The following is a 27,678-nucleotide window of genomic DNA, read 5'->3' as shown; positions in this document are numbered from 1 at the left end:
ATAAAAAAATACAAGGCTTTTGTCACTAGCTTGCCTCCTTAATTTATAATATATGTCAAAATAGGCCAGATTGTCCTTGGTCCGTAATGTTATAGTCATTTGAAATATTGACCTAAACAAGTTTTGATTGTCGTCTGCTGCTAAATGCTATGCATTCGACTCGTGGTCATTCTCGTTGTCGTGCTCGTTGAAGACGACGTCGTCAGCGAACCCGCTCAGGGCGACGATGTCCTGAACTTTGGTGCTGACGCCCTCTTTGTCAGCGAGACTCTTCAGCAGGTCGCCTTGCTGTTTGACCATCAGCTTCAGAGAGGCCAAGCTGGAGGGAAGATTTGAAAAAAAGAAATATTTACCCTATATAAATTTAAGTATTTCTAAATCACCATCACAATCATACCGTGGGGAAATTTTCAGCACAAGAACTAATATCTTTGCAAGTCACCTAGTAACCCGGGGAGTTTCTTTTGCCTCCCTCCCCCGCTTTATTAATCAATACTTCTACAAAGTTTCTTTTTTCCTTTTTTTTTCTGTTAGCAACACTGTACTTTATTAGTTTATGATTTTTCGAGATGGAGAAACGCTAGACTAGAAAATTATAGTGTCGGCTCCAAATCAAAACAAAAGTGTCACGATTCTTGCACTGAATGTGCTACAGTGTCTGTAATTTTACGGATATTCTCTAGTTTGGGTAGTAGTACCATTACAGACAGCGTGAGACTTTGATCTTCGAAAGTGCAAATGGGTAGTTTACATCTATAGTGTATTCCTTACCCAAATAATAGGTCTACATTCAAGTTAAAAGTAGGAGGCCTAGTAGTAGAAGTAGTTGTTGCTATTGTTGTAAAAAACAACAACTTCAGAGTAAATTTCATCTGCAGCTCCCTTCATCGTTGTTTCTCGTTCGAGGAAATCAATGTTCTTGTCTATCACAAAGCCCATCCAACAGTATGATACATACGAGGTTTTTAGACCCTGCATCTCGTCCAATACGTGTTCAGCCGTCCTCGGCTCGGATTTATCGTCCGCCTCCACGAACGCGTCGTCCTCCGCAGGGAAAAACTATATCCCACAAAACAAAGGAGAACGGAGTCAAACATACAGTATATACAGCAAATCTACGCACATGATCGTAGCTTAGAGCAGATGATTCAGAGTAAGGATGTTCATACAATAGCATAAGCCCAAATTGTATCCCGAAGTAAGGCACGTATATCAAATTTGTTTGTGGTAACCCAAGAGCTCCCCTTCCCCACTGCCCAATCTTCGTAAGGATGGCCAGAGCTAGCTCCAACTGCTGAAACTGTATATAATGTCCCCAGGGTCATTCAGTTTCATATTTCTTATTAATGTTATTGTTATTATTACTGTTATTATTATTATTATTATTATTATTATTATTATTATTATTTCATCATGGTGATGATATGACTATTATTTTTAATATTATTTATATTGTCATTATTATTATTATCATTATCATCATCATCATTGTTAATACCACTAATGATAATGATTTTTAAGGATGCAATACGGACCTTTGTAACATATCCAAAGAGAGAAAACAAATAAAACTAAATACATCTCTGTACAAATATTGGGTTTAATATCCTGATGGAAGCGCATGAACGACAGAAAAACATTCTGAAGATTACCACTTTCATACATCAAGCGGTTGCATGCGTTAACAGGTGCAAAAATTGCAGTTATTGGGTGCGCTTGTCCGAACTTATTTGATACATGAATATACCCATTGTAGAAATCTTACAAAATACAATCTCATTTGAGGTTCTGCACAGTGGGTTTACAATTAAATCTGCTTTCAACATGAGCTCCCTTAAATCCCATGGTTTGCCAGGCTATAAAATCTGTCACTTTATTCATTACAAGTAAATTGATTTACAGTTGGATTCAAGCTCAACTTGATTTCATTAAAACGTCATTAAACATTATCCAGTTTTCAATTACCAATACCCACAACAAAGACATATTGATAATTGCATACAAGGTGTCACATTCCGCATCATTGACTTTTAAAGTGACAATTTTGTTTTGTTGCTGTTGTTTTTACGTGTGCATATCCCTCCCGCAAACGCAAATAATAATAATGATTGGAAAAAAAAGAGCTTATCAGTACACCTTCAAATGAGACTTACGAACGCCATGATTTTGTTGGTTCGCAGTCCTTTTGACACCTTGGTGATGTTCTCCGGCTGGTAGATGATTCGCTGAAGCCACAGTGGGAACTTAGCCTCCAAGTGGTATACATAATCCGACTGCAAGTCGTAGATCAAGTGAAATATGTGTATATTTGCCTTTTTTTATTTAAAAAAAAAATACCACTGGGGATGTATATAAAATATATTGATCTGTGATGAGCTTCTTTATTTTCGCATCGAAAACACCACTAGCCTTTTGCCAAGGCCCTCTCGCTGTATGGTGGTGAGCAAATGGGGGCGAACGAAGCGAGTTCAGCTGAGTGCGACAGCGCGAGGCTCGCTTCGTTCGCCAGTTATAGCCATCATACAGCGAGAGGGCCTGTCAAAAGACTGACACACCACATAATCAAATTTGAACAGGATGAGCCAACATTACGTGTTCTGATGTATTCTACTGCCAAGTTGAAATAGTTATACACAAAACATAATTATTACAGATCAGAATCAGAAGAAAATGAATGCTCATTACCTGAACAGCATTCCTACGAATGAAGGCCTTTTTCTTGATGCCATCAATGTCCCCGACAGCGATACCAATCTTGATTGGAAGAGAAGAGAGTCGAAAATCAGTCGAAATTGTGATTGTTCGTTTATATTGAGAAGAAAATCACTAAATTATTAGCCGTTTGAAGTTTTCTTTCATCTTTTCTGAAACCATATCGTACGATCCAGCTACGCATTTTGAAACTGCCATTTTTTTTTTGACAAAGGACATTTCAAAGGTAATCACGAGGCTTAGTTGTGTGAACAAACTTTGGCTTGATCAAAGTAAGATTTAGTCAACCGACAAGTTGAGTTAAGAAGTTGAACAACCATTATTTTGCAATTTTAGTAAAATAAAAACATAAACATGGATTTTACACCTCGCATATGTAGAACGATACGAATAAATACATCTCCCTAATCGATTCCATCATTTAATAATATGTTTATCATATACTTTCCCAGTATTACGTTTCTTTGTTCGATTTATCTTGTTATTTCGCGTTGCAGTTTATTAATTTCATTTTCAGGATCTCAGGCCCCATCTTCATACTACTTCGATATTTATTGAAGGCTAATACATCAGCATAATATTAATTTGTCTCTTCTATGCAGACATTGGCAGAACGGTGCATCATACTCTCGATGTCTGTATAACCTTTAGTACAGTCAAACTAAAGCAAAGACAATGAAGAAAGCAAGCAAGAGAGAAAATACCAATAACACACAAACAAAAAACAAACAAATAAACAAACTGCCAGTAAGTCGTGTGAATTAGAAAACAAATTCGTATACGTCTGATAGGCGTATGCCCTCATCTGTATGCTCATCACGGATACTACATTTGAACCCCTTTCCCACCCCCTCCCATTTCCTTCTCCCTTTCCCTCCCTATCCGCCCCTCCTCCCCATCCCCCCTCCCCACCCCTCTTCCATAACCCCCTCCGCCTACCGTCAGGTTATTAAGCACAATAGGCATGATGAAGAGGAAGATGAAAAAGAGGGCGTAGGCGGACGCCCCGAAAGGTGCGAGGGAGACATCTGGTGCGAAGATGTCGTCCTTGTTCAGCTCTCCCAACATCATGGTGAAGATGCTCATGATGCCACGTTCAGCAGATGAGAAGCGATACTGTGGAGAGCAAAACACAAAGTACAGATAAGATTGATGTTTTGGTTTGTTTCTTTCTTTCTCTCTTTCTTTATGGGTTTAACGTGTTGCTGTTGTTGTTGCTGCTGCTGCTGCTGTTGTTGTTGTTGTTGTTGTTGCTGTTGTTGATGTTGTTGTTGTTGTTGAACACTTTTTTCACATTCGTAAGGGATGTGATTGGGTGGTGAATATATAGTTTCAAAAAAAGGAGTTTGAGTTTGAAGGAGGCCAACGGACTCTTGTTTTTCATCTTTATGACAATATCCATTTGAATTTTCATCTACATTTTTACTTCCAAATTTTCTACCTCACCACTTCTTATTTCCTATTCTTTCTTTCCTTCTTTCTTCTTCTCCTCCTCTCGTCCTCCTCTTCCTTCGTTGGGTTTCTACTTCTTCTTTATTTTATTCTTCTTCTTTTCAATAAATTAGATGTTATAATCAGTAATAATTGTCCATACACGTAAATCAACGAGAACGGGTGACGCTCTTCTCTACTTTTCCATTTCAAGTATTATCATAGGCAGTAAATACATACAATCTGTACTTACGATTTGCCAGAAGCACATGCCGAATGCATTGGCAAAGGCCGACACGAACATGATGTACACTGACATAGCCTGAACAAAAGAGGGAGACATTGAAATCCTTATTTACGAATATCATGGGGAATCCAGTTTACTAGTAGTACTAAATACGTTGGCCCTATACTTCATTGCGACAGCAGTTCGCGAGTGAACTTAAGATCCAGGTTACTTATACTTCTAGCTTTTTTTCTCAATATGATAGTGATATCTATGTAACAAGCTCGGTGTAACAACTTTGACAAAACAACTCATAAAAAATGAATTCACCCAAAAGAAGATTATGATGATGTTTTTGCAGGTTAGACGCAGATTTGCCTTTTTGGGTCATTAAACAACACACCTTATATCCTACCCTAAAAGCAATTAGCGATTAAGAACAAGCACCTACAGCAGTGTATCATACCGAAGTAAGTAACGCATTCGCATTAACTGCCTAGAAGGGAAAATACCTGCACGTGACAAAATCTAATTAGTATCTGTATAGTTTATTATTAACTATAGTTTACCTACAGTTGTATTTCAGTTTCTTGCACTTTCGTTTTCTCTCTATTTTAGTTCCTTCTTTTCTAATTTTCCTGCACTCTTTGTAGTTGCATAGAGATACTATATACGTCAGTTGTAAGCTCTCGTTTATAAGCTTTTCACCTCCTTTTTCTTCAACCTTTTACGAGGTGATCACATATTACAAGCATGGATTCTTTTCAGTTGTTACCTCCGGTGTTTTTTCCCCGGAATATAAAATTATTATAGTGTGTCTATATAAGGAGGTCTTGATTTTATTGACAATAGACATGCAGTGAATTATTCAAACGCATGTCCAAGTATAATCATCATAATCATACATGTTCTATGTATATTCTGTTGAAAAGAGAAAAAGAAAATGAACTTTGAACTAAATGAATAATATGATACATTATTGTTATGGGGGTGGGATGGTCATAATCAACAACACTTCTGTGACAGCAGACAATAAAGCTGCATCACGAAGGATTAGGAGCAATCGATGAAGAACTCATGACATTTTATTTCTCGGGCGTCAAGTCTTATCTTCTTTTCTCTTCCGTAACTTTTATACCGACAATCTTTTTCCTCGAACGAATTCATGAATATTGCTTGCATGCTATGTATGAATGAATTGTTACAAAAGGGTTGAAACATTACCTTGATGATTGACATCAGTGTCTCAACAAACATGAGCACGTAGAGACCCGTGGTCTTGAACCTACACAGGAAAAATAAACATCTTATTTCAATCAAGTGAAATTATATATATATATATATATATATATATATATATATATATATAGATAGATAAATATATCACGCTTTTCATCAGCAGCGGTTGCAGCAGTATGATGGAGTTCCAGAAACTGAACAAAAAGCTATAGAGGAACGATACAACTGCCAGAGTGAAATATTGCCGTACCATGCGGATACACTATATCCCGTTCGAATCAAATTCACAAGCACGCACAAACACACACACACACACACACACACACACACATACACACACACACACAAATAGAAAAACTCTCGATTATTTTTCTTTTATCTTTATGAAGATTTTCATAAATGTTTTGTTGTGTTTCTTCTTTCTGGGGGGGGGGGCATTTATTATATTTATGTTTATAATACGTCTTCGCAAGTCACATCACAGAGGCGTCTTAATGCGAGACACACACAATCCTACAGACATGCACATTTACACACACATGCACACAAACATTGTAAACAAACACAAAATACAAACTTTCACAATACATGCACGCATATGCATACACGCACCATAACTATCATGTAGAACACTTACATACACGAAATAATACGGACTTACATATTCATACATACGTACATCACGCACACATTCGTATCATTTTTATATAGTTATATACATTTTAGAATATGTACATGCTAAAATACAAATATAGGTACGAGATTCCATGCCTACCCTTTGAAATACATGATGAATTTCATCCAAGAGCTGAAAAGAGCCCAGATACCGGCGTTCCAGTTGTGATTGCAAGGCACCCTACCAGGAGGGAATACAAATATCAGCGCCGAGATCAAAGTTCCCCAGTCTACGAAGTTGCCCAGGTCTGTAAAATACTTCAGTCGCTGTAAGGTGATAGACAGACAACCAAACACGAGTCATTCTAGCTCATGACATGTATTACAAGCATCGTTTATGTCGTAAACGCTGAGCTCTAGCGACAAGTTGAATACTTACAGATTTACATCGTTGCTGTGGCGGTTTCCCAAAACATGATTACAACTTTACGATGTGCAGTAATCGATCGCATCATGATCAATGTATTACTAGGTGGAACTTTGAAGATAATCGAATAATCAGTTCAAATGAAATGAAGTTATAATTTTCAACCAAAATTAGGAAATATCTCGAATAAACTATGTAGAGACGATAACCATGTCAAAGGCGTTATTCTACGTGTACAAATCAAGTACTGGAACCTGCAATAAAACAAGCTTGCTCATTTAATACCTTGGGCCCTTTCGTATTTTTGAATTTCTTTGATACCCCAACATTATGGCTACCATGTGCCACTAATCATTTTGCCCACTGAATTTAGATTATTCTCAGTGGGAGTATTCAGTCTTAGGCATTGTATATATATATATATGCAATTTAATGATCGAGTGATATCGAAACATGAAAAACAGATACGAAACTGATGGGATGTAACACTGCGGATTACTTTCCTATGTCCCCCCCCCCCCCCCCATAGTGATAATGGCCACAGTCGTAGCCTCAAATTGGATGAAGTGATGACGTCATAAGAAACCTCAACCGTTTTCTAATCGCATGCACAAAACTCTTCATTAGATTAACCAAGGAGGTACTAGGTACCTCCTTGGATTAACTCTTTTGACATGAGCTCATGTGGAAGAATATTGGTTTTATGTCCTTCAAATTAGATTGTTTGACAAACTAGTAACTCTTTGGTATTACACGTGTAAAGGGAGGTGGTAGTAGCAACTATAGCCCTACTTAAATGAGCACTGAATTGATCAGCGTTTAAGTAGAAGGAAAAGGAAAGGTTTACTGCTTTCCGAGAATACGAACAGGACAAGGGAAGATAATCCGGTACTCACCACCACGTACATTTCGACCAGCTCCCCAAGGATGATGGACATGCAATAGGCTAGTATGCCGTAAGCCAGGTAAGCAGTGGTCGGGTTCACGTAGTAAAATCCATCACTCTGTAAAATTCATTGGTGCACAAATTGTGGAGAGCGATCGTGACTGTGCATTCTTACAAGAAATTTTCCCAAAACTTTGTAGTGAATGATGAGATCATTAAAAACACAGCAGTGGAATTTTGAAGAAATTCTGACAATCTGTGTAAAAGTGTATTATGAAGACTTTCTCTTATATCGTATGCCTGTCAAAACTCTAAATGTGAAATGTGACGCAAGACAGGTTTCACGAGTTCGAGCTCATGTATTTATGGCAAACACACAATTGCTCGATCTTGAATTAGTATACATTCAGGCAAATAATATTATCTTCCAAGATTTCTAACGGAGTTTTGTCAGCTTACATAAATAGCATATCTATCCACTAAAATGTTAGACCTGATGATGAATTTTATTCTTTCAATAAGATTTCCGTCCAACATTCATTACAGTTACCGTGAATTCTTTGTAACTCACCTTATTGAATGTTGTTTGTAATTTGTCTGAATGTGAACGCTACATCCATCTTTGCTTGTTTCTTATTTGCTTTGCATTGTTTCGCCAAGTCGTTAGCTGTTGACAATGTTAAATGATTCTCATCTTACTGGAAGAAGAAAGTTAGGACAGCATTAGAAAAGGCTTTGCCAAAGGGTAATCTCGCGAACATAAGTCAAAATTGATATAACGTATTTTGACGATTTTTTTGTTTTGAAAGCCGCAACAGGCAAGATTTTTTTTTTTTACCTTGTCACAGAGGCGAAAACTGGTGATTTTCGGAGGCAGCTTATGTATCATCGAATAGTGAGAAAGAAGTTAAGAAACAAACGTACAAACAGACACAATAAATAATATAATTCGAAAACTTAACATTTATCTATGCCTTTATTGTCAGCCAATCCTTTTTGGCATATGCATGTGTCATTTTATTGAATTTCGTGTTTATTTTAATATCGGTGGTGCTGAATTTGGTTATATTTCAGACACTGTGTGTACATGATGATCTGTTGGAACCTGGAAATGTTGATATTATTCGTCTCTGGTCTGTATCTATAATAATATGTGTCTGTCTTGCAGCTCTATGCATAAGAATACACATACAAGCGTAACTTAATACCACAATAGGCCTACTGTATACGCTGTAATTAAGTCACGGACATTTTCGCGAGATGTTTTTTACGCGAATTGACACCGAGGCCTTCAAAGGTGTTCTATTACCTTAGCGCATGGTGACATTTTCGCGCGTTGTCTAATAGACCAGTTCGTAATTTCACTTTGTGCATGAGCAGAAAAAGGTCATTGGTACCAAAAGACATTCTGGTTTATTAATTCACTGAGATGAGCATCTGTGATGTGATGATTATTCATGTGATCCTTATCTAAATAGTGCTTGCCAGCACATCCACCTGACAGCAAGCCTGGTATTTGGCAATATCAAAAGAATAAGGTTGTTATTGCATTCCATACAAAACAATGAATTAGATGCCTGCTAAAGTGTCAACTGACGGACTTTTCTGGTCTTCTAGTCTAAACACAATTTCATGCTCTGTTTGAACACGAATTCCATAAATTGTTATGTCAGGCAAGCTATGCATTACACCGCTTTGAAAACGAGTGAAGCGCCTAACCAACTGAGAAAAAAGAAAGGTCATTTGTACCAAGGTGTACATGAGCTAATTACGAACTGGCTTAATTCGCGGTCCAACTGTGATTCGCGAAAATTAAACCCTCGCCAAAATTAACAGCTTATGTATCGCATCATGACTTACCGCCTCGTCATACCGCAAGTAGTGATGCAGTTCCGGGTTCCCCGTCAGATTGAAAACCGGACAGGAAAGGGCCTGGTTTGTTTCCGGATGAACGTAGGATGCCGTAAGACCGATGATAACTGGGGAGACCATGCTATATATTGTGAGGAGTGTTAGGAAGGCTATGTACAGAGTCATGTCCACGTAGTATAAGATCCGACCAAAGCGCTGCCTGCATGAATACAAAGATCGAGAAACAAAGGCAGATATTTAAGTGGCTGAAGAGATACCTTCAAGGAGCTGACGACGTACAATACTGTACAGACTACTCGTGGTATTACATTATGTAAAAATTGGTCATAAAGTAAAATTTGGGATTCAACACCAAGTTGACTTTGTAGCAGATCGAGTAGACGGAGAAGAACGAAATGATAGAAACTGAAACATTATTATTCTAAGAAAGTTTTAAAAGTCTTAAAGGGAATGTTAAAGAAGAAATCCAACCAAAAATAAACTTTAAAAGAAAGAGCAAAGCATTCCTCAAAGAATGATAAAAAAATGACAAAAATCAAAAAAATAAGGAAGATTTGACATTTTGAAATTTCACATTTTTTCGAAAAACTTTTCTTGATCATGCAGTCCTTACCAATATTCAAATAAGCGAGCAAATGATGTCTACCCTCCAATTTTCATGTACGTAGAAATGTATGAAATTCTGAATATTGTAAATTTTAGCCAGTACAAGTACATGTAAAAGCATATTCCCATACCAAGATACATCCGAGTTAGCATTTGTTCTTTTTTATTTTAGGTGGATTTCAGGCAAGTTTCATATCTATACCGCTGAAAATTAATTTTTTTTTCCATTTTTGTTTTCATTTCTGTATAGAAACGTATAAGAACTTGTGAGGGCATGATATCATCAACTTGCTGATTTGAATATTCATAAGGACTGGTCAAGAAATGTTCTCAAACAAGTGTGAAATTTCAAAATGTCATATTTTAATTTCTTAACCAATTTTTTTTCATTTTTGTATCGTTCTGTGGGGAAAATTTTTCCCTTTGAAGTTTATTTATTTTTGGGTTGGATTTCCTCTTTACAATTTCACATGACATTGTCTTCACACGAGCTGTGCAAATTGCAACCAAACACACGAGTTGGAAGAATCAAGGCGATTTTTTTTTTTCAATACGTGTCGGTATAGAGAAAACAAGAAATCGTCCAACAAAGGATGAAAAGTCATTTGGTTCAACCAAAAACATCTGAAATTATCATGAAAACTTGACATTTTAACTTGTTCGACATCTACGAACGGACGATGGTAAAATCCTTTCCTTATAACCTCATGGGTTGAAGGCTAAACTCTATTTTACTTATTACAGTGTAGGCATTGAACGCGGACCTATTATTACGGTGTGTTACCATGGGAGCAAATCACCCTTGACAGAAAGCAAGAGGGACAGATATGTCGAAATTTTGTAAGATTATCAGTGATTGTCAACTTACCATTTCCGCTTCAAGATGCTCTGTGATAGAGGATGGGCCAACAGCTTCTCGCGCCCATATTGACACATCGTCTGAAATGTCAACGACAGAAAGCCAAAAGCAAAAACAATGTCAGTGAAAGTGCCTATTAAAATTATGCTATCACTTACATTCAAGTCTTGATTTTACGTACCTATATGTTATGTACGTATCACCGCTGCAACAGAAAAGAAGTACATCAGTGATGAAGCTATGTATGGTTATTGGAAACATTTCTATGCTTTTTGCATTGCCATATGACTATCAAATCCTTCGATATTAAAGTTTTTTGTTTCTGTTTTTGTTTTTTATCTGCACAGGGTTCTTTTCAGTCTTTTGGTTACTTGTTCTTTTCTTGTCTTTTCGACCCACGAAGGAGACCATTTGAAAACCAACTGATAATTGCTGATTACCGTTCAGAATGAGTGAATCTAACACTCGTTTTCAAAACACTTTTTCATCTATATTGACTTCCGAAGACTAGCATGTTAATTTCATTTCCAAATACATACAAAAAAAGAAGAAGATAGAAATAGAGAGAGCTTCGACAGTTCACTGAGTTCTACTCTCTATAGGCCTGAAAAAAACTTAAAACGAAATAAAAATGGAATGTTATATCAGAGTAATCAATGATGCGTACACCACCATCGGGACATTCATTGATTGTTCTTGGACAAAACTTTAAATCTCACAGCAGAATCATCGGGAATACATCAATGACAATGAATAATAGTTTACTAAAGGTAACCACTCTGTGTAGGTCCAATCATCTGCAAAGTCGTTAATGTAACAGGAGCTGGACCTACCCTGACGGCAAAATACCGGCTGTTGTTTGCCTTAGTCGACACGTCATCTGGCCCAGGGTCGATGTATTGATAGTCAAATTTCATCTACACATCAGCAAAAAGAAAAAATGAATATGCATGTACTTTGAATATGAATCATCTCAATTTATTGATTAATAAACGGCACATTTTTCGTTATTAAACATGATAGCGGCAGATATTCTGTTGCATTGATTACCTTTACCGAATTGCCTAGAAGTTATGATGTCAGCATTTTCTTCAATAATTGGTCTGTCTAACCTTGATTCAAGAGAATAAATGCAGAAACGATTGGTTTTAAGCCGAATGCCCACTGTGCGACCTGAGCCTGCGAGCTGGTGCGAGTTGTGCTATGGGGCGCCAAGTGTCGCATGGCCTATTTCGTAACGAAATCAGTCATTTCGTAATGAAATAGGCGTGCGACACTTGGCGCCCCATATTATAGCTCGCACCAGCTCGCAGGATCAGGTCGCACGGTGGGCATTGGGCTTAAGAATCGCGGTACATGTAATCCAGACGCGACCTCCTCCTGGTTATACCTTTTCCAAGTCTTCTAAGACTTACAGTACAATTGTACATGGATTCCGTCTAGCTTACGTCAAAAACATTCAGTGAAGAGTAACAATTACTCACGCTGTAAGACATGGTGACGGGATCTTTGGACGTCCGGTGAACGCACCGGTCCATGACGAGGAGTGCGACGTCGGGTAGCTTCTCGATAAGGGCCTTCATGGGCGAGATCATCTGCTCGTCCTTGCTCTGCATGGCCACCCGCCAGCTGATCAAAAAGAAAGAAAATAAATATGCCACGAAATTAGCGATCCAAATTGACTTCACAGAGGCACGTTATTAATATGGACGAAGTTCATATCTACGTTCATCATGGATGGAGGGATCGTACTTTCTCCGTTACGGGACCAAAACTGTGGAATAGTTACCCAGGGGCGAATCCAGGAATCCAGGAATCCCGTAAAGAGGGGGCGCCTTTACAAAATTAAAGGGGGAAGCGCACGCACCCCTCCCCCGTTTTTTTTTTATTTTTATTTCTTTAAAAGAAAGATAAAGGGGAGGGGGTGCGCGACCGGTGCCCCCCCCCCCCCATCCACCACTGTTTCCTATTCAGTTACGCCAACTGTCATCTATAGAAATATTCAAATCCAAACCTAAAGTGTATCTGTTCCCCTCACAATGAGGATTATATGACTGCAATCCATATAATTTTCAGAACAATTGTGTTCTTTATCTGGTATGTGTTTGTTTGTTTAAGAAATACATCTTTGTGTAACATAACATTCCCCCCCCCCCCCCCCCCCCCCCCCCAAAAAAAAAAAATGTTCAATTGTTTCTGTGGAGCTCGAACAAAGTGTTCAGTGACCTGTGTTCGAGATTTCGGTGGCAAAAAGTTATACATTGACCTAGTGATTCTACGCAGAATCTTGTATTGAGAGAAAGGAAATCTTTGATTCAAAGTAGATCTATAATGGACGTTTCATTTATAATTAAGCTAGTCTAAATTTCGGTTAGATATTTCTTCACATTTCTTTTCAAATTGGTGAAGAAATTTGATCTTTATTGAAAGAAGTGGATGTAATATACACAGACAAATCTATACACCTGGTGGCATCCACTGTTGCAATCAAAACTGACTTCTGTAGGCGAAACGTAGCGCAAACGGGAGCAACCGTGTCATGCTTGGTTATATGATTATGTTACATAAATGATTGTGGCAAATGAAATTATTGAACCATACTTACTCTTTTGATTTGATGATAGCGGCGGCGATCTCGCCCTGTTCCCTCTCAATGGCCAGCTCGAGGGGTGTGAAGCCCTGGTCGTTGGAACACGACTGGTCGGCTCCAGCTCGGATGAGGATATTAGCGCCCGCGATGTGGCCCGCGTCGCAGCATAGATGGAGGGCCGTGTTCTGCAGTATATTACAGCATCATGTAACGTGACTTCAGCGGTTGATCAAATGCCAAATTTCTACATTACACCATCGATAAGAATCAGAAAATCCATATGATTTTTACCTAAACCAGCCATTGAAGAATGGTAAATACCATCTCCTCTCTTCATGTTTTGCTTTGGTTTGTCACTGCCTTTTGTGGCAAAAAACTCTACTCAATCAAGTTGACGTGATTGTACCTGAGTTTAGCCTATATGAATAAATCCATGTAATTATGAGTCCCCAGATGTATGCGGTATGAATATTTAAAAAAAAATAAATCGTTTAAATCACCAACTGACGCCTTATTTACTCTTTCCGTTGTAAATCTTATGTATAATCTTGACTAAAAAACAACAATAACAAAGTGAAATAAAATCAGCCTTTATCAGTCTGTGTATGGACAGCTAGGCCTAAGTGTGATTCCGAGGAAGAAAACCTTACCAGGTTCTTATCCACGGCGTAAATATCGCAGTTGTGTTCGATAAGAATGCTCATTGTCTCCACGTGGTTATTGGCTGAAGCCAACATCAGCGCCGTCTGATGATCATCATTGCTACAGAGACAACAACAACAACAACATCAACAGCAACCAACAGTGACAGTTAGTAGCAGAAGGAAGCAGTTGCAACAACGGCAACGGAACCAACAACACCGGTAATGATAAGAATAAGATCGGCAATACATGTAATGGCGGCAGCCACACAGTAACACAACGAACACGAAAAAAACAATACACGTGTATAACTATCGAAAGAACAATGTTATTGTAGTTGAAAAAATACTGTTCTTGATAATTGTCAAGTTCTCTGTGTTGCAGGAAAAAAATAGATTGTCGTGACGGTTCTGTTTAAGGGAACAAAACGTTCAACTTTTACCTATTTGTATTTTTCGAGAAACTTTGAAGCATGGTATACAACAAAATTATAGAGCTCTAGATTAAAGCTGCAAAAGACAATGTAACACAACTGTAACTTCCCACCGAGGATGCTCAAACCATCGCAAAGTTTTGTAGTGACTGCATGACTAAAATAACTCCTCCATCCATCATGCAGTTAGTTACAAACCACATTACTCCTATCCACCGCTTGTAGAATTTTTTCAATGAAAGAGAGCAAATCCTTTACAAGAAACTCCATAGTCATCCATTACTAACATCTGAGAGCGATCACAAAGTTTTATATCAAACACCTGGTAGCGTTGGGTAACAATGGTCTTCATGGATGTGGGAAGGCTTGTCCGGCTCGGATATTCGAGAATCCTTGTAACCAATTTATTGTGTACACCTTTATCACTGAACTCACAGCCGAAGAATCTCGACTGGTGTCGACGGGTGCCGATGAGCGCACGCATCGAAATGGGGTCATCCCACTAGACCGACACCCAAGAGTCATACAGCCCACGAGGTCGACATTAAAAGCATGTCCATGAGTCATGCAGCTCACGAGTCATACAGCTCGTGAGTTCGACGCTATAGGCAAATAAAGCCCATGAGTTCGACACTAGGTGAAAACAGCCTACAAGTTCGACAGATACAAGACGGGGCTTAATGTGTCGGTCTCGTGAGCCTTGTTAGTTTAGTGTGGAACTCACGGGCCGTATGACTCGTGAGCTGTATAACTCGTGGGCTGTATGACTCGTGGGTGTCGGTCTCGTGACGTGCACCCTTCGAAATACGTGTTCGTTGGCAACCATTGTCAGGGAAGCAAATGATAATCGATTTAATCGTACCACCCATATATTCCTCACGCTATTTGGTTTTAAATGTGTTAGTCGTCTGCGTGCCACCTTTATTTTCTGTCAATAGGTTTGTGAGTGCGGTGAGTTGGCTCAGTCGGTAGCGCGTCTGCCTCACGATCACGCGGCCCGGGTTCGAACCCTAGTCTGGACTGAGCAATGTTGTGTGTAAACATACCGTCCCCTCTAGCAAGAGGCAAAACACTCTGTCCCTCGGATAGGACATAAAATGGAGGTCCCGTGTATGAGGGAGTCACAGCTCATGCACGTAAAAGATCCCGCTTCATTCATTCATCGCAAAGAGCAGGGTGTCTAACCCGGTGAAGTGATCCCACCCCACATCCAACTGGACCCCATGGAAGACCAGCTTAGTGTAGCTGAATATGGGCTATCCAGCCATCTTTTTAGATGGAAAATGAACAACAACAACAACAACAACAACAACAACAACAAATTTATGTAAATTAGACTCATTGATACATTCAGGGTTAAATGCTTACACGTTGGAGATGTCTGCACCCATCTTCAGCAACGCCCTCACGGCGCCATGGTTTCCATAGAAACAGGCCGTTAGCAACGGGGTCATCCCATAGCGGTCGTCCTCGTTGAGAAGGGCGGGTGTGTGACGGAGGAGCTCCTCCACACAGTTCACGTAGCCGGACCTGACAGGAAAACAGGAGGACATTGATAATTGGAGTGATAACTGTGATCATGATGATGACGATGAAGATGTCGATTATGATGATGAGAATGATGACGATGACGATGATTATGATGATGGTGATGATGATGAAGATGATGATGATGATGGTGATGATGATGTAGATGAAGATGAAGATGATGATGATGGAGATGATGATGATGATGATGATGGCGTTGGCGAAACGTAGCCTTAGCCCTAATATCCTAACGCTTCACGTCAGTAGCTAATCCTTAAAGGTCGATATGCTTTCTTGCAAAATTTTGTGTTTTTGTGTTTGTGTGTATGGGCATTGAGTATGTATGCACTTAATGGCACGACATCAATGTAATCACATTTCTCGTATTATGCAATCAATGCTTGTTAGCTTAGCTAACTTCACGCCATGGAAACACGTGCGCGGAATTTTGATTCCTCGAATATCAAATTTGATTCATGAGTCATTTCCGTTATAAAGAAACAACACCTTTTTGACGAAATTAGACTTAAAAATAATAATGTGATTATTGCTTGATTTTTGAAGAAATGGAAACCTGACACCTGAACTTAACCCATGATTTCGCTCCAATCTAACATTATGCAATGAAAGTTAGAGGCGCCAGGTTCAAAATGACAAGGTGGTAATTTCTGCGGGAAGAGATATATAATTCCCCGGGACTTGTTGGGTTGAAGAGGGACTCACTGAGCAGCCACATGAATGGGCGTCTTCTCCAGGATGTCCCTGACTTCCCCCTCAGCCTTGTAATCAATAAGCAGCTGGATCATCTGTAAGATACAACATGGGACTGACTCTAAAACAAAAGACATTCGCTTCAATAAAATGTGCGCCTCCTTTCTGCAGCTAAGACCCTTCACTATCATACCGAAATTGTTAAGATATGGACCGAACAATCCATTCAAACCTTCCAGACACTCGCGGCATTCAAAGCCGAGTTTTGTGATATATTTATAGATATTCTCCACTCCTGACCGTTGTAATTATAACAGCGATTTACTTTGTCCTTATGTATAGCCAAGGAGAACCCCACTGGAGAAAACTCACTTATTCATTTCATATCGTAATTTGGGCTTTATTTTCCAGTGCTAACACACAAAGAATTGCAATTTTTCCATTCTTCTGCCATTTCAACCGAATAAAGAGTAAAAACAAACACAAAATACAATTCAAAACAAAAACAAGTTCATGCAGACGTAAAGGTGGGGGAAATTGATAGTCAACGCTGGCTGACTATATAATATAGATAGATATCGTACACCAAAGTAATTAGTCACATAAGTTGCCTGTCTGGTCAATCCAGTGGTTCCCGCTAGAGCAACGGATAATTTCGCTTGTAGGCCTATGCTTTGTCACCTCAGTCCGACTAGTCTTGATAAAGACTTGTAGACACGAGTGGTTTGACCGTCTTACCTCACAGTTGCCGATTTCCGCAGCGTAATGCAGCGGTGTGTGCTCGTAGACATCGGCTACGTTGATCAAGCTTTTCCCGGCAATGTCCAGAAAAAACTCCATGAAATCTAAGTGGTCCATCTCGGCTGCCCAATGAACGGCCGACTTGTGATATTGGTCGAAGACTAGAAAAAAACAAAACCAACGTACACATGCAAAACAAAAGGAACGAGAAAAAGAAACTTTGATCTTTCAAAATTCATGCGATCTCACAAATCATCAGAGCAAGCTACTTATTACGTATCTCAATCAAGAGCAGCAATTCCCCCCCCCCCCCAGTCACTTAAAGAAAAAAAAAGAAGGGGGGGGGGCCTTATACTATTTCACTCCTAACCCATGATTTTCCGGCTGTTCCGTTCCAAGATTTGCCCATCTATTTTCCCGGCGTTACCCTGTAACCTCCCCCCCCCCCCCCCCCTCTCTCTGTTCGGTATAGTGCCACAGGGACTTGGCAATTCTGCATGCTTCAGGAATGTCTGCATCTAAAGCCCCGTTTTTAGCAAAGCGTTCACACCAGAGTTGCAGCGACAACTTCCGGGATATCTAAAATTTTACCCTGCCTGTTAAAACAGTCCCCGCAAAATGTTGCCCAGACGTTTTTGCAGTAACCTTTGCTATATTCTACCCTAGCCATTTAAGGTAATTCGACATTACCCCGACAACACCCCGACAACCTTTCTTTTAAAACGCCCTCGCGGTAATATTTCTTTGATGCACTTAACGCACATGCGCTGAATAGTTCAAACAGAATGACACACCGCTCGCCGATCACGTGGATTGTTACCGTAATTATACCAAATTTGCGCACGATAGGGTAGGTTGTTATGGAAACCTACCCGGAGGTTTTCGGTGCGTGTCTGTATAAATGGTACTGCTATCTCTCTCCTGCGGTTTTATTGCCTGAAGCGGGAAATTTTGTTCTCTGGACATTGTCCTAACCTTGTCGGGGTAAGGTCTGTCAAAACAGGGTTTTATACAGGGAGGGAAGGTAGTTGCACCGAGGAGTAATACAACCTATGATTGTTAACTGGTCACTCACAATTAACCTCGGCCCCTCGGGTTAGCAACAGCTGGCCGGCGGACACGTGACCCTTCCAGGCGGCGCACAGCAGAGGTGTAAACCCGTCGTCGTCGACCTCGTCGATCACGGCTCCCTCGTGGATAAACAACGCCATGGTTTCCACACGATTGTAAAGGGTTGCCCTTGGTTGATTAGAATAAGGGAAGACGAGTTGTTAATATTGGACTCGATCGAGTTCCTTATAATGTCAAAACTTATTAGATTTCATTGTACTCCAGTTAACTTTACACCAGGCAACATTCAGTCTAGGACAAGAACTGGAGGTCTATTATGCTATGTAAACCTTTAATGTAGTGATCCCTCTGAACTCCACCAAGCGTCTACGTGGAATGGGCGTTGTGAAACACCTACTGAATAGGATGCTGTATCAGTGGACTATTCCATGTTGTATCCTTGTTCACATCGGAGCGGCTATACCACAAAGTGTCGTTTATGTCTTGATAGCCATTGTTTTAAATCTGCATGTTTGTATGTCTTTTTTCGGGTATTTTCATTCAGAATAATTTGAATGATTGCGTATCCGCATTTCGCCCTCAAACACTGAAGATCGAAAACAAACAAACAAACAAACAAACAAACAAACAAACAAAAAACTCTTTTTCCGAACGGACGTTCGTCAGCATCATGTCGTATCAATCATTGGATTTGCCATACTTATGACAGCAAACATATCAGTCGACTTAATAAAATAGACTTTTAGCTGCCTTTGCACATACGGCCGTCATTTCACAGTGTTTAATACAATGTAATCGTCAACTATGTGCCTCTGGTTGTGTGAGAACATCCTTATAGGAATAACTCCAGGATGACCAGGTGGGACTACCTGTGCAGCGGTGTCATGCCTTCGTTGTCCTTCAACTCGAGGTCGGCGCCGTTTTCCAGCAGCAGCACTGCCGTGGTCGTAGATCCGTTGATGGCGGCAATGTGGAGCGGGCTCATACCATTCGTCTTCTGGACGTTGACGTCCACTCCGTGATCGAGCAGCCGCTGTATAACCTGTAAGTTGTTTGAGAGGGAGTAATTTTCAAGGGTGTTACTTAGGCTTATTGCACCTGAAAAGTACGGTCTTCCCAACTTGTCAGCATTCGCTTCGCACGATATAAAAGGACAATCTAATATTGTACAGCTCCTAAACCAAGATGTGTGTTTATTCTATACTAAAACGCAAAAACGAACGAACAAACAAACAAACAAACAAACGAATGAATGAATATATTCATTCATTCGTTAGTTCGTTTATTTATTTATTTGTTTGTTGTTATTGTCGTTGTTTTTACCGTTGGTCGTCTCTTGGATACCGCCAGATGAAGACACGAATTACTTTCGTTGTCCTGGTCTGAGAGGTAGGCTTGGAGAGAGATGCCGAGTCTATCAGCTGTATTCGGAGAGAAAATGATCCAACAAAAATCTAGAATTAGATATCGCTCAGTTAGGCCTGTTCGTAATTACAATTTATAGGCCTATTCCTCAGGCCTGTTCCAAATTACAATGACGTTTTGTGTTGATTTTTGCTTTATCTTCTCTTGTTTGGTTGCTCTTATCAACAATTTCTTTGCCTCAAATAACCGGAACCCCGCTAACAACATTGATGACATGCGTGATACACGTATATTAATGAATAATGATAATCAGACCACAATATCCCATATAAGTATGCATTGTTCATGTCTATCGAAGATGAACAGTACGCAGATGACATTATTTCCGTTTTCAATGATAGCCTACACAGATGTATGAAGAATGGAAAACAAAACAAACTTTGGAGAAAGTAAACCTATAAGAGACTGATAACCCTTTCTTTACGAGGGATACACAATAGAATGCATGAAGTATGGACAGCAAAACAAAGTTTGGATAAGGAGGGACTTTCGAGTAGGGACAGCGAAACATTTTTGTTTGTTTGTTTGTTTGTTTGTTTGTGTGCGTGTGTGTGTGGGGGGGGGGGAGGATCAAAAGTCAATGGTTTATCAATCCCCCCCCCCCCACCCCCTCCGCTTGGACGTGCAGAATTCAAGGGCGGAATCTTCTTCTGGAAGTAATGGGTGCTGTGATTTCTTTTTCCGATTTCCCCGATTTTCCCCCGATATTTTAAAGAGCAGAACAGGTACCCCTCCCCCATCCCCTGTGGTTCCGCAGCCCCCTACTTTGGACAGTGTATACAACGCCATAGGGGTTACTGTGCCATCGGACACTCTAAGCCCACAAAGGATTAATCATCTCACCCCATTCCAGGAACAGGTCAATCAGGTCTTCGTGACCGCTGGTTACTGCCTTCATCAATGGTGTCATGTAGTTCACGTCCTTAGCTCTTATATCGGCACCGTGATCGGCCTGAAAAAAAAGGACAATAATATTACTTCCATAAGTTATTTGTGAATTCAAATATTCCGTCAAAGACAAACAAACAAAATAAATACGCACCATCACTAGGGGGGAAGGGGATATGAATGATAACCAGTATGTTAAAATGGATGATTCCTGGGCCCTGATGTTTCATGAAGCTGTCAAAAAAGTTACGCATGACTTTACGAACGACTTAGATATGGCAAGCCATGTGGGTTTCCAAATCATTATCAATTTCAATAGCTATAGTTGAAATTTGCATATGATAATGATTATTCTCACATTTCAACACACGATTTTAGCTGAAAGTGCATTTTTGCCCCAATGTATATGAAATATTGACAAACAGTGGTAGTTTGTTAGAACGTAAGGGGAAAGTTCGTAAAGTCATACGTAACTTTACGAACAGCACTATGGAACAGGGCCCGGGACAATCTGTGAAATCTTTAGTTTTAGTAATTCGTGGCAAAGTAGACAATCGAGCATGAACAGAAAAGTACAAAAGCAGAAGGAATGTAAATAATACATTAACCAACTTAAATATATGCTATGCATGACAATATTCATGCAAACGCAACAGAAACACCCATATAATTAAGATTAAATCTTATCAAATCAAATCGAATCACCAAACATGATACAAGACAACGATGTTCTGAAGCACAAAATGTAGTCAAGGGTTTTTTACTCAACAATAGCACTGTGGTATATGACAGAAATATAAGAAGCTTTATTTCTGCCTTCACACTCATGCCTTTGGCAAATATAACACACTAATGCTCTACTGTGTAATCACATACGCTCACCAGTAGATGCTCATATTTTGAACTTGCATCACAAACCCAACAAAAATATCGGCAGACATGATTTTTTTAATCACTTGAGCTTACTTTCTGAAAGAGGATGTTCTTTATATTTTAAGGTAAAATACAACTACTTTAAAGTAAAATATAACTCGACGCAACGGAGTTTTTTTTTTAATGCTTATTAAAAGAAGATATGATACATACTTCAGCTTATTCGTCGTGCTTTTGTTCGTATACTTACATGTCCTATTATTATGATATCATATGAGAGGTAACTCGTGATTGGTCGTTTTATCATAATATAAACACTGAGCGAAACCACGTAAGCACAGGTTCAACTCACCAGCAGATTACAGAGGTCCCTGTTGCCGCTCATGGCGGCACAGTGCATGGGCGTGGCTTCCTCCGAATCTTTGGCGTTGACATTCGCCTTCCCCAGAGTAACCAGCACCTTCAGGTAAATATAAATACTAATGTTTGTTGCTTGACTAGTACTTTGTGATTGGCTGAATCGGTGTCATGTGACACCATTATGCAGATTTAAAGGGCGCAATAAAGATGTGTGATCATGGTGATATATATCAATAAACACACTGCTTTTGATAATAAATATTGCATGCTCTCCAGGGCCTTGCTGGTCTCCATCTGCCGGTCAGCCTCCACGCCCCCCCCCCCCTCCCTCTCCTCTCCTTCACCAACCTTCCCAAACACACACACAAAACCCACTAACATAAACAAATGACATACTAGTACGAAGTATGAACTTGTGCCTTGGCCTCTTGTTTTGCCTGCAGTAATTTTACTGCATTGTTGATATTATACGAATTGATTTCAATCTCTATGATGATGACGTCAAAATCTCATACGCTTGACATAATTTTTAAGTTTGCAGTTAGAATCGGAACATAATAAAAAGTCCTTGCACTCCCACTATGATGATGATGATGATCCACAGCATTTGTATAGCGTCATATATCTGTTGTAGAAACATTCAAAGATGCAAACATAATATTAAATAATGTAGTCCTTTCGATTTTTTTTCCTTCTTTGATTGTTTGGCTCTTTTTTTTTTGCTATGATTTTTTTAAATATTATATTAGGACACTATTCTTTTTTATAATATTTATTTAATTGCTGTTTTTCGTGATCGATATCATTGAGTCAAATCTTTATACTGAAGTCAATGGGCGTGGTCAGTTTGTCGTTGTTTGTAGTTCATTGTTTTCATTCGACGTAAATTCCCTCCAGCCGCGGATTCACTTTTCTTACAATTTCCGTTTCACCTTCTCACTAATAAAACCCTCCCTGACAACGATGACACACCCATCAACTGATTTGGTTACCCGAGAGACGTTCATATTTCCCCTCCTCGCGCTGATGTGTAGCGGCGTCGCACCGGTGATCGTCCTGCTCTCGACGTTGGCACACCGGGCCAGCAGCACGTGAACGACGTCGACGCTGTTCATACGTGCTGCCGCGTGGAGAGGAGTGGCCTGAGTGTCCAAGTTCTTCACCTCCAAATCTGCGTCGTTCAGAAGCAATCAACAGACGTCACGGGTATACAGAAAGCTATCATGTTTATGATTTCGTATCTCTTTTGCTGTAAACATTGACGAAGTTATGAGTATAATACCAATAGAGTATAATCAGCCCAACACTTCATAGCATAAAATCACATGACAAAACATTATATTGCATGACATAACGCACCACATAAAAAAATTTACAGCACAACGTAACGAAACATAAAATGATATAGCATAACTTGACATAACATAACATAACATAACATAACATAACATAACATAACATAACGTAACGTAACGTAACATAACATACGTAAAATAGATGAAAGAAAGATAGTTTTACATAAAGTGTATACCTTTTAATCGCCACGTGCAAAGGCTTGCGAACGTAATACAGTAACGTACAACTGCAAATATATTTTTACAAATTTGCCCCAGATTTTCTATTGGTTATAATTGACCTTTGACCTACCAGCCCCTCTTTGGAGCAACTCCCTCGCGATGTAATCGGTGTTACTCAGTGCGGAATAGTGGAGAAGGGCCATGTTTCTCTTGTCCAACTTGTTCAGGTTAAAGGAAGTATTTTGGTCCAGGAGTTTCGTCAGTCGCTCCTTGTCGCCACCTTTGACCGCCTAGATAGACAGAAACAATTAAACAAGGTCAAGATGTGGTATTTTTTATTTCTCTTGAAACGGGTTGCAGCAATAACTTTGAATTGGGCGCTGTCTCGTTTTTATCCCGGCAATTTCTAACTGCCTAGATGAACAAAAGAAAAGTTACGAGTCTTTCTGTTTCCTTTTTTTTAATCTGGTCATTTGCATCAAAGTTTTGTGAAATGTCTTGGTCTTGTCTCATTTCTGACCCTTAGAAAGACAAAAAAAAAGGTTTCATAATTTACCAGTCTAGAAAAAAAATGAGAAAACATGTGAAAGTCAAATTTAACACATTGAATAATTTGCATTTTTCGCAGGCATTCAATCAACAAAATCAAATTCGTCATGCGTGTTAATGAGTGAATCAAACACAGGAAGAGGCGGAATACACTCTCCATTTCAAAATGTAAGAATTAACGTTATTTTGGGATTGATTCACGTTAAGAAATCTTATGCATGCAAATATATGAAATGATACAGCCTGACTTAAGAGATCCCTGTCTCTGCATGTACGGGTTCTGTAAAGAACGTTTTGTTATTCTATAGCATAAAATGATAAAGCAGACCCTAGTCAAATGATTCGTTGAGAGCTTATGCGTGACAAGGGTTTTATTTTATAGCCTATCAAGTAATTTCGCTTATGACCGATCGTACAGTAAGTACAATGTCTGGTCATTAGCACTGTCACGTCGCTGATGGTGATGGGGCGAGATCTCATTGTTCTATTTCCTCGCGAATATGGTTTGCGGGAAATTTAAAACGCCTAAATTATAAATTCTTTCAACAACGACAAGGCGCTGTGCTTCATCATTTTATAAAAGAAATAATACACATTATTTTGTCCCGGTATTATAGAGTATAATTACCCACGCGCGGTGCTACATTCGAAACAGTCCAAACACCTTCGGCCATAATAGCCTCGGACGTTTCAGACTGTTCAAAAGGTACCTTCATTGATGTGTATTATTTGTATAATGGGAAGAATATACCCAAATTTTAAAGGGTGCACGTCTCGAGACCGACACACAGAAGTCATACAGCCCACGAGTCATACAGCCCACGAGTCATACAGCTCACGAGTCATACAGCCCATGAGTTATGTAGCTCACGAGTCAGACAGCCCATGAGTTCGACACTGCTAAGCTAACAAGGCCCAGGAGACCGACACATTTAGCCCCGTGTTGTATCTGTCGAACTCGTGGGTTGTTCTTACCTAGTGTCGAACTAATGGGCTTTATTTGCCTAGTGTCGAACTCATGGGCTGTATGACTCGTGAGCTGTATGACTCATGGACCTGTTTTCAATGTCGAACTCGTGAGCTGTATGACTCATGGACCTGTTTTCAATGTCGAACTCGTAGGTTGTATGACTCGTGGGTGTCGGTCTTGTGGAATGACCCCATTTCAACCACAGAGCCAGATTGACGGGATGTGAACGATGCCGAGAAAATGTAACTCAGGAAATCAGGCCTAGAACTTATCAGGCAGATAACCTTGAACTATCCGATCTATGGACGTGTTATATTTACATTAAGCCAAGAGTCCAAGAGCACTATCAATGTTTATTATCGGGATAGGAAAGATGATATGACATTGCACAGCATATTATGCTGGTATATGTTTAAATGTATGATATGAGTGCATGTTTGTGTGCGTTGTTAACCCATGAATTATATATTTCAAACAATGCGTCTTTTATTCATTGCAGATATTAATCTAAATGATGGTTTGGGTGTTTGTTTGTTTGTTTGTTTGTTTGTTGTTGTTGTTTGTCTTTTTGTGTGATCATGTCTACGACCAAACTTTGATGTTTAATTTTTAAAAAATCGAAAAGCTTCATCGTAGGTACAGTGGAATTAAACAACGTTTTCACAACGTATCCTAGCAATATCTATTCATTTAACCTTTAAACCAATAATAAGAATGATAAATTATGTCACTTACATCTTTTCCTTGCTGAAAATGATCATGAATGAACGTTAAAGTGATGGTTGTCGCGATAATAAGAATGATGATGATTACTATAATGATGTTGATGATAATCGAATCATCATCATTATCATCATACTGATAAATCACAAGCATGATAGAATATCAATATGACTATTGTTATATCCATTACAAAACTTCAAAATGATTGCGAATATAAACCGTTAATGTCTATCAATACAGGCTCATCTGATCATGTAAGGTACCAATACACACACACACACACACACAAAGTTTATGGAGTGCATGGGTATGCTACAGGAAACGGGGAAAGTACAAAATACAAAAGTAGACCGACAAATAACTTCTTTATGGGACGTAGACCTGAATAGCCAATACATCCAGTTCAGTATCCCAACGGAGTTATCGTAACCCACATACCCGCTCCTTAGGAACTCAATATGTACGTAGCTCGAATTTTATAAGGATGAGAATAAAGAGGAAATTTAGGGCTTACCTCAATTAGCTTGACGTGAAGATGCGGGGAGTGGTTTCTGTCTAGGTTCTTCTTCTTGGTCGCTATCAACTTTGCCTTCATCCCTGAAAACAAGGACTCCGTGGAAGACAGACCTTTGGATTTCACTTTCACCTTGTCACCGTCCACTTCTTCGAGGATGTTGCTGAATATCGACGGATGTGCGGACTTGGAGTCGGGCTTGTTCTGGTCCTCCGTCCGGACATTGCGGTGGACATCGGCCACGGACTTCTGTCGGAAGTCGAACTTGGAGTTGGTCAGGACTCTGCGAGATCGCTCGTGATGTCGTCGATAGGGGATCGTTGTGGCCGTCTTCGACTCTGGTCGTGCTGTGTCGCCCGGTGTCTGTGTGCCGATCTGACTCTGGTCGTCGTCGTCGTCCTCGTCCTCGGTCTGGTTCTGACGACCGAGGTCGTTCTCAGAATCTTCGACCTCCCTCATCTTCAGACCTCTCTTGCTGAAGCGTCGCTTCATCGCCATCTCTCGACTTTCAGTGCTGTGTGCATATGACGTCTTTCTCTCGCCAGACGATTCCGTTGTCGAACTCACCCGCCGTGACGCGGAGAGTACAGACAGATTGATAGCCGAAGGTTCGACATCCGTGACGGCGACATCGTGTTCCTCCTCGTAATTCGAGATGCTGTTGTCACTGAAGCTGCTCGACTGTCTGATGTTGATTTCCTTTGGCAGTATTTGCGATTTGTCGGAGTTCCACATTTTGTTTATCACGTTGAACAGCTACGATGACTTGCTTTTCCTAATCGTGGAAGCGAAACAGAAGGATACGTTGTTAAAAAGATAAAGTGTTTACATTGGTTTAGGATCGTCTCAAAGCATGTGCTGGACTGACGAAAATGATGGAAGATTCTGTCTGACGGACTCAAGTATAAGAGAACTTGGTTCAGTTAATTTCAAAAGTATCAAGTCATTGCAGTATGACAAAGTCGATATCTATTAATTGTCATTAAAATCATAGTTAGGATTCGTTCTGATGGACGCCAAGTAAGTAACCAAGGAAAAAGAGTCATTATACCGAAAGGAGTTCAATCACTGTCACAAAGCTACTGCTCACCACCATCAGCACTAGTCTTTGTGACAATGACGATGGGGAAAATGTTTTTGCACTAAGTTATAATAGATATCATCGTCTTTTTATACAATAATTTTCATCATTATCGACTTTTGCATAATGAATTTTGATACAATCAGCATTATCCACTTGATAGAAAATAAGGGGCAACACAATTTGAGAC

At 39.6% G+C, this 27,678-nt stretch overlaps 1 protein-coding gene across 1 annotated transcript; it reads right to left on the bottom strand.

The window, feature by feature from the left end:
- Positions 1-147: 147 nt before the first annotated feature.
- On the bottom strand, positions 148-27,142 carry LOC139723797 (uncharacterized). Its single transcript, XM_071635003.1, has 26 exons — positions 26,408-27,142; positions 23,782-23,941; positions 23,127-23,305; positions 22,127-22,234; positions 20,857-20,965; positions 19,912-20,009; positions 19,458-19,630; positions 18,593-18,756; positions 17,515-17,678; positions 16,789-16,871; positions 15,907-16,068; positions 14,114-14,225; positions 13,479-13,648; positions 12,358-12,502; positions 11,707-11,790; positions 10,883-10,953; positions 9,397-9,607; positions 7,547-7,654; positions 6,384-6,550; positions 5,594-5,654; positions 4,397-4,465; positions 3,652-3,828; positions 2,686-2,754; positions 2,154-2,273; positions 959-1,059; positions 148-319 (listed from the first exon to the last, which is right to left on the bottom strand). Exons 1-26 carry the CDS (start codon positions 27,140-27,142, stop codon positions 148-150), a joined length of 3,972 nt encoding a protein of 1,323 aa, XP_071491104.1.
- Between the last annotated feature and the right edge of the window lie 536 nt (positions 27,143-27,678).

This window comes from Diadema antillarum, unplaced genomic scaffold, assembly GCF_040938485.1.
Source record: "Diadema antillarum isolate AM-2024a unplaced genomic scaffold, OU_Dant_1.0 scf00000201, whole genome shotgun sequence".
Taxonomy (NCBI): Eukaryota; Metazoa; Echinodermata; class Echinoidea; order Diadematoida; family Diadematidae; genus Diadema; species Diadema antillarum.
Note: the sequence above shows the minus strand (reverse complement) of the source record. Positions and strands in the feature narration are given on the sequence as shown.

Excerpts from the sequence above, each read along its gene's own strand:
- LOC139723797 (XM_071635003.1), bottom strand. The coding sequence starts at position 27,142 with ATGTGGAACTCCGACAAATCGCAAATACTGCCAAAGGAAATCAACATC. Across the intron at positions 23,942-26,407 it reads TTCACGTCAAGCTAATTGAG|GCGGTCAAAGGTGGCGACAA; the intron begins GTAAGCCCTAAA and ends CTGTCTATCTAG. Across the intron at positions 19,631-19,911 it reads TATCCAAGAGACGACCAACG|GTTATACAGCGGCTGCTCGA; the intron begins GTAAAAACAACG and ends AACAACTTACAG.